Source organism: Sebastes fasciatus, chromosome 14 (assembly GCF_043250625.1).
Source record: "Sebastes fasciatus isolate fSebFas1 chromosome 14, fSebFas1.pri, whole genome shotgun sequence".
In the NCBI taxonomy this organism is placed as follows: Eukaryota; Metazoa; Chordata; class Actinopteri; order Perciformes; family Sebastidae; genus Sebastes; species Sebastes fasciatus.
The window spans coordinates 24,898,091-24,906,759 of NC_133808.1; the positions used below are offsets into that span (position 1 = coordinate 24,898,091).

Genomic DNA, 8,669 nt, shown 5'->3' on the forward strand with positions numbered 1-8,669 from the left:
ACCACTATGCGTATTTTGCGGGTTTTGGGTTTAATAATTCGCTCGTGAAAAAGATGTCTTAGTTTAAAGGTTAGAAGAGCTAAATTAGTTGGTTTTTTTTGTTTTGTGTACAAGTTTTTAGACGTCTTGTTTTCGTAAAACCGTCTTTCTAACCAAAATAACCCAATATTTGCAAATTACCAAAAACCTTTGCCACATCTCTTCGTCCGTTGCTGTGTTTATTACCAGCGGTGTCTTTATATCTCCATGTTGTCTAAAAGATGCATTAAAGATCCCATATCGTGCTCATTTTCAGGTTCATACTTATGTAAAATACTACGTATTTTGTGTTTCTACTAGAACATGTTTACATGCTGTAATGTTAAAAAAAACTTTATTTTCCTCATACTGTCTGCCTGAATATACCTGTATTCACGCTCTGTCTGAAACGCTCCGTTTTATTGAATTTCAACGGAATTGCAAAGGAAATGCGTTGCTAGGCAACAGTTGTGGTCCATGTTTACTTCCTGTCAGCTGATGTCATTAACATACACTGCAACAGGAAATAAAACTGGGACACATTTAGAATGTTTATGTTTAAAACCTCATAATGGCTCTAAATATTGTATATTTGTGACATCACAAATGGACAGAAATCTTAACGGCTTGTTTCAAACGCACAATTTCTGAATACGGACTGTGTGTATTTCTCGGTATATTGAGCGTTTTGATAGTTTAACAGTATTTATATAGCACTTAAACCTGTTTTATAATGTAAAAGACGTGAAAATGTCACTTTTTTACAATATGGGACATTTAAGAGTCAGTTTTAAAGGTTAGAAGTGCTAAATTAGTTTGTTTATGTACACGTTTTTAGACGTCTTGTTTGCGTAAAACCGTCTTTCTAACCAAATGAATCCAATATTTTCAAATTACCAAAAACCTTTGCCACCTCTCTTCGTCCTTACCTGTGGTGTCTATATATCTCCGGGTTGTCTAAAAGATGCATTAAGAGTCAGTTGTAGTGATTATTGATGTTAGTCAGGCTGTTGATGTTGTTGACACAGCTGATGTGAGATGGAGACACGGTGCCAAATGGCCCTGGAGGCTGCAGGTTGTGGGTGTGATACAGAGCCGTGGGAGGAGAACCAGGCCAGTAGGAGAAGCCAGACGGACCCACACCTGGACCCACGAGGTTCAGCTTAGAAATCCCTGCGAAAGGAATCGGTGAGAAGTTTCCCTGGAACTTGTAGATGGCCTGCTCCGTGGTGGACGGCTGGCACACCTGCGCCAAGCCGTGGAAGTCAAACTTGTAGGCGTATCTCTTGCCGTGCACTTTGGTCATGATGTTCTTGTCGTAGTAGTAGCGCAGAGCTCGGCTCAGCTTGTCGTAGTTCATGTTGGGTTTGCTCTTGCGCTCCCCCCAGCGACGAGCCACCTCGTCCGGGTCGATGAGCTTGAACTCTCCGTTGGTTCCTTCCCAGGCGATGCACGACATGTTGCTGCTGTCGGAGAGCAGCTCCAGCAGGAACTGCCACAGCTGGATCTGACCGCTGCCTGTTAATATGGAGGAGACGATGAACCAGAGAGTTCATGTTAAAGATGAGAAAATAAATTAAATGGATGAATCAGTAAAACATAACACATATTAATGAAAAACATATTGGGGGGATTTGACATTTGGTCTTTTATCAAATAATAATAATAATAATAATGATGATGATGATAGTGATGATAATAATGATAATAATAATGATAATAATAATAATAATGATGATGATGATGATGATGATGATGATGATGATGATGATAATAATAATATCAATAATAATAATAATAATAATGACAATAATAATAATAATAATAATGACAATAATAATAATAATAATAATAATAATAATAATAATAATAATAATAATAATAATAACAACAATAATAATAATAATAATAATAAACATAAAAATAAAAATAATAATCATAACAATAATAATGATAAATAATAATAGGTAAATAATAGGAAAAATATAGGGATTTAGGGACAGGTTGATTTATATGCTTTGATTTAAAACTGTACAGTTCGTATTTCAAGCATATTTATATTTTTAAAAAATGACATGTTTCAATGCATCTTGAGCAGAATATTTTTTTTCCTTTGATAACCTATTTAAATACATATCATCTAAGTGTATTTTAAAAACACAAAGTATTCTTGAATTTATTAATTGATATTTTTTAATATAATGTATAGGTGCTCATAGGTGTTCGTCTACATGTAATTTACATTTTAAAAATCAGATATTTTTCATATTAATTCATAATTTTGATATAAAAACGTCATACACTATTTCTATTATATTTTATTATATTATAGTTTGCCCTTTGCGCGTCGCTTAAAGAGGTGTTAATGTCCGTTTAAGTCTATTATCACTCCATCACAGTGTAATTAAATCAGTGACAACGAGCTGTGGACGGACGGCAGACTGATTCTGGCGTTTTTTATTATTATTTCATTCTATCTTGTATTAATGTACTTGGTTTCATTTACTTATTTTTTACATTTCGGTTTTGAGCCTGAGGATGGATGAGACACATTTTGAGGTAAAATAATTTTGGGATGTAAAGCCTGTTATGGGTTGACAAGAATAACATCATTAGACTAAGTAACAACAAATCCAATATTATCTGTGATCAACAAACATAATGCAGCTGCAAACTGAGAGCATGAATAAAGTAGGCTGTATTTTTTTTTTATTAATTACAAACCAATTTAGAGAAACAAATTAAATGATATGAGCCTTTAACGCAATTAATCTTACTATAATAATAAGAAGGGCATTTTTTAGTACTAATATTATAAGCTTTATTGATTCCTCCAATTATTCCTTCAATTTTTCAAAGTCATTTTTGTCACTCTTCTGAAAAAAACTGCATCAGAGGCTTTTCATTAATAATACAACTACACAAACGCTATTTTATTATTATTTATCTTTTTATTTTGCTATTATTATTTCATCATCAACATTTTTCAAATATTATGTTACAGCATTGGAGGACTTCTTTCATTTTATAATAAGCTAGATAATATAAAAATAACGGTGCCCTACATGGTGATAATATTTATTATGTGTCCTGTAGTTCATTCTCTTACCTTTTTGTACTCCTGTGTTTATTGGACCCCAAGATGTTCCTTTGCTTTCCTTCAACAGATTTTCTGTTGGATCTGAAATCAAAACAGACACAAAAATGTGAGCATCATCAGCTGTCTATCCATCCTGTTAATGTTATCTATTTCATATCATCTATAAATTATCAATTCTATGAAGCAATTATACTGTTATATTCTAATCTTGCTTTGCTGGGGTTAGGAAAACAATGTCACTGTTTCTATTTTATAGAAATTAATTCCATATCCTTAATAAACAAGGTAAAAAAAATATAAAAATAAACTTGTTCATTTCAATATTTCCTTAGAGAACAGAGGTTCATAAAATTGCTGTAAAATTGAACAAACAGGTGCGAAGATATATTATAGCATGTAATATAATAAGTAATATCTCAATCTTTGTTAGTATGATATGGCTTGTTATCTATTTCATATCATCTATAAGTTATCAATTTTAAGAAGCAATTATACTCTTATATTCTAATCTTAGGAAAACAATTCCACTGTTTCTATTTCCTAAAAATTAATTTCATATCCTTTAACAATAAGGAAAACAAGGTAAAAAAATAAATAAAAAAAAACTTGTTAATTTCAATATTTCTATGGGAGAACAGAGGTTAATAAATGTGCTGTAAAATTGAGCAGACAGGCACAATTCAAGCTAAATTGAAATGTTAAAGAACTTGCAAAAATCTCTTGCAAAAAAAGGTAAAATTGATTATAAAATCCTAATTGTGTCCTCGTCCAGTCGTGGTGTAATATGGGAGAAAGCATGAACGTCTTCGTCGGTCTCCTCTCCGAGAAAGATTGATTTAATGCTACTTCTATTTGGATTCATTTACAGAAGAATCTCTTCCGATAAAGATATCATACTAACAAAGATTGAGATATTACTTATTATATTACATGCTATAAAATATCTTCGCACCTGTCTGGTCAATTTTACAGCAATTTTTATTAACCTCTGTGATCTAATGAAATATTGAAAAGAACAAGTTTATTTTATATTTTTTTTACCTTGTTTTTAAAGGATATGAAATTAATTTCTAGAAAATAGAAACAGTGATATTGTTTTCCTAACCCCAGCAAAGCAAGATTAGAAGATAATTGCTTCATACAATTGATAATTTATAGATGATATGAAATAGAGAACAAGCCAGTTCCATAAGAGGATGGATAGACAGCTGATGATCAATAGTTTCCACTTTACAATTTGCAAATGCACTAAATTGAAATGTTAAAAAAAAATGCAAAATCTCTTGCAAAAAATGTAAAAAAGGTTCTATTTTCTAGAAATTAATTTCATATCCTTTAACAATAAGGGAAACAAGGTAAAAAATATATAAAATAAACTTAATTTCATTAGAGAACAGAGGTTGATAAAATTATCTTATATTCTAATCTTGCTTTGCTGGGTTAGGAAAACAATTTCACAGTTTCTATTTTCTAGAAATTAATTTCATACGACAAGGTAAACGAGGTAAAAAATATAAAATAAACTTGTTCATTTCAATATTTCATTAGAGAACAGAGGTTAATAAAAATTGCTGCAAAATTGACCAGACACTCTTCAAACTAAATTGAAATGTTAAAAAAAAATGCTAAATCTCAAAAAAAGGTAAAAAATTGATTAAAATCTTTTAACAACAAGGAAAACAAAGTAAAAATAAAAAAATAAACATGTTCTTTTCAATATTTCTATAGGAGAACAGAGGTTAATAAAATTGCAGTAAAATTAACCAGACAGGTGTGCACGATTCAAACTATAAATTGAAAAGTAAAAAAAAAAAAAAAAAATGCAAAATCTCTTGCAAAAAAAGGTAAAATTGATTATAAAATCCTAATTGTGTCCTCGTCCAGTCGCGGTGTAATAATATGGGAGAAAGCATGAACGTCTTCGTCGGTCTCCTCTCCGAGAAAAGCTGCAGGAAAGCTGCAGGAAACGCGTCCAGGAAAAAGGATTTCCGATTTCCGACAAAAGAGCAGACGAGCTTTCAGATTGAAAAGGCTGAACAATGAATGCTGCAGCAGCCTGGAGAGATGGAGATGCAGCAGCATCACTGCACACCCAACACCAATTTAAAGACTTATATTTCTATAATTCTCTATACTGTGACTATAAATGACGAACCTGAGAGATACATGTTGAACATGAGGTTTCCTCCGCAGTCCTGTCTCATTGTGTTCTCTTGTTCAGAATGGGTTGGATTTCATTTCGTTGGGTGGCATGTGGAGGAAAAAAAAGATTTTTATTAAACTTTATCTCATAACTGTGATCTGGAATAAATGCGGGTGGACAGATTGGAAGTTTCCAGGCAACTGTCACTGGCCCCCATCTCTCTGAGACAATATTCAGACAGCAATTTCCCCCTGGTGCATTGCTTTAATTAAAAGAGCAATTTACCTCTGTCAGCCCAGCCATGGTGCACCACAATAAAAAGAAAATTGGGCCCCTTATCAATCCACCATCACAGTTTAATAAAGTTTCCTGCGTTAAGATCTGAGTTTCTATGGTGAATTGAAGTGTTTGACATGGAAACCAGTTCAGATCCTCCTCACTTTTCCGCCTCTTTACCTCTGGGCAAACAACAAAGACCTATTTCATGTTGGGATAAAGAATATTTACCTTGAAGCGCATGATGCACGCCTCAGTGCGCACGAGAAAGCAAGAACATTTCATCTCTTAACCTTCTGGTTGTGGGTTTAAGGTTTATATAGCCTCAATCTGACTGGGTAATGAGATTGTAACGTTAAAACCATGGCTTCTGACGTCATCATGTCCACTCATATTTTTCTAATTCTGGTGTTTTTCAGACTCCAGTGGACTGTGTGGAGTCTGGATGAGCTCTGTTGACCTGCACTAGTCTGGTTTGGACTGTAGAGACAAGCTGAACATATATAGCTGCCACTAAGTGTTACCAGTGTCTTATATTATATATATTGTTATTATTATCATTAAAATAGCCTTTTAAATCCATCAGTTTTCAGCAAAGACAGGAAGAACAACTCAACAAACATTAGACTTAGGTGCAAATAATGTTGACATTACAGACAAATAACATGAGGCTGATAAAACAGCACAACGCTGTAATTAAATGGCATTTGAATGATTTGTATCAACTGAGGAACCGAGTAAAAAAAGAGTCTTCCAATTTTGTGTGATTTCCTTTCTATTTAGGGTTACAAGAAAATCTTACAATTTAGGCTTTTTAAACTTTATTTTTTATTTTACAGCATGTCCACCGTATAGTGGACCACAGGACCATTTCAGTGTGAAAAGACAAAAAAAATGAACAGATTATGGCCGTAGAGTGATTTTAAACCAAGAATACATTCAACTTGATTAAAAAAAACACATGCCATATCACTGGAAAGCCCATGATGTCCTCTTTATAATACACCAGGGGTTTATAGAGTAAGGCAAAAGAGTAAAAGGATATGCACTTGGACAAAATGTCCACCACGGAGGACACATGTCAAGGGGCTAGGTCTCAGGAGGACATAGCTGCCATTAAGTGTTACCAGTGTATATTATATATATTATTATTATTATCATTAAAACTGTTATAGCCTTTAAAATCCATCAGTTTTCCCAGTAACACAGACAGGAAGAACAGCTCAACAAACATTAGATTTAGGTGCAAATAATGTTGACATTACAGACAAATAACATGAGGCTGATAAAACAGCACAACGCTGTAATTAAATGGCATCTGAATGATTTGTATCAACTGATTTATATCACATAATGAATTCAACACATAATCTCTAATAGTGTTCAATGGGATCAATCCAGGACTATATTGTTATAATCTGAAGTCTATTCTCTGCTCTGCAGCACCTGTGGGTGTTTAAAAGCAACAACATTTAAAGCGGAAATGTGTGATAAAAAAAAAAACAGCTGGCATGATAAAGGTTTGTGCATAAATAAAAGCATTAGTGATTTATTCAGGGAATGAAAACAGCATCTACCACCTGCCAAATACATACAGGGTACATGTTGGCTGTAGCAGGTACAAATTCCAGGTCACCTGCCACCATGGCAGATAGGTTTTCCTTATATTAAGAAATATTATTTTTAAAAAAGAAATTCCTAAATTAGAAATAGTCAGAGATTAAGGCTACATGATATATTCCACATTTCTACTGTCTGGTAGTGTTCTACATAGATTTGGCAGACAAAAACTTGAGTGGCCGGTAGAAATGTTCAGTGCCCTGCATGCCACAGTGGCAGGTGAGGCACATTTGTTGCGTATCATACCTCTTTCTCTCCATGTTTTCTTGTCTGTAGCTCCACTGAAAGAGATCTAATCATGGCAAAAACAGGCCACAGAATCACTTAAAAACATCCAAACAGAGAATTATGCAAACTCTCTAATATTGACATTAACACATTTGCATCTCTGCTGGGATCTTGTGTGGTTCGGCATCTGGTTTGTCTTGTTGAAAATGCAATATATATACGTATATGTGCCATGACATGAAGAGACTGATCAGTGCTGCAGGAATCTAAATTCACGTTCAGTTCTGAAGACATTACATGGATTCTCATAGCTTTCACTCGGAAAAGTGGAAATTTTGAAAATAATGTCAGTGTTTCAAGTCTCAAAAGCCAAACATTTGACCTGAAAAACTCACAAACAATAAATTAAATTATTTTAAACAAGAAATAATACATTGAAATTAAGTTACAATACATTTACCAACAGAAAACCATCACTTTATGCTTTGCATATATCTTTCCCTGAAAGTACTGAAAGTAAACCTAATTATTCATTATCTATTTTAGTGTTTGCTCTGTGATGTGTCACCTAACTGAACTCAGAAAAGCACAAAAGCAAACACACACAGTACTGAGTATACTGTAGGCTATACAGTATACTTGTATGACATTTTGTTTATTTAACTACATATTTAGGCCATAGCATGCAAGTTTGTACATATAAGTCCCTGCTCACATAATCAGGCTTTTCAAGGATTTTCCTCTCAGACAAAGAGGAGAACATCTTGTGCAACTCATCAGTGCAAAATAAATTAGCAAATTTCCCATGTCCCTTCCGCCTGGACTATAAAAGATGTATTTTCCGTTCCGTCACGTGGCAGCAGGTCCTCAGGTCACGGCTCTGTAGGTGTGTCTCTGGCGTCCCAGACTTGCTTTAGCTGCCTGTGTCCAAGTAAGAGTCGCAGGCAACTTAAAACAAGCCTCGAAAGCTGGACTGTATCCACTGATGCAGTGGTGTATGAATAGGTGAGGTATGAGGCAAGAAATCCACTGATAAAGAAAAAAAACATGCATAAAGACATCCAAAAAGCATTAATTTGTTCTGTTTCTTCATTTTCTAATAATCATATCACATCAGTTTGTTGCTACTTATTGATCATCTGATGATAGTCTGCAAGTAAAGAGGCATGAATGATTAAAAGCATGTTGCATAAATCACATTTACAAACATAAATATTAATTCAATAGTGTGTTATTCAGTTGGTTTGCCCATAGATATGTAAATACAAGCCATACAGTGGACAC

At 33.7% G+C, this 8,669-nt stretch overlaps 1 protein-coding gene across 2 annotated transcripts; it reads right to left on the minus strand.

Annotated features, from left to right (window-relative positions):
- Window positions 1–369: 369 nt before the first annotated feature.
- Window positions 370–6,555, minus strand: fev (FEV transcription factor, ETS family member). 2 transcript variants are annotated; one of them, XM_074658233.1, is made up of 4 exons: window positions 5,274–6,555; window positions 3,128–3,199; window positions 948–1,536; window positions 370–532 (listed from the first exon to the last, which is right to left on the minus strand). In XM_074658233.1, exons 1-3 carry the CDS (start codon window positions 5,320–5,322, stop codon window positions 995–997), a joined length of 663 nt encoding a protein of 220 aa, XP_074514334.1. In that variant the 5' UTR covers window positions 5,323–6,555; the 3' UTR covers window positions 370–532; window positions 948–994. The 2 variants fall into 2 exon arrangements, with proteins under 2 accessions (XP_074514334.1, XP_074514333.1); XM_074658232.1 differs by having other exon boundaries at window positions 370–1,536.
- Window positions 6,556–8,669: the final 2,114 nt, after the last annotated feature.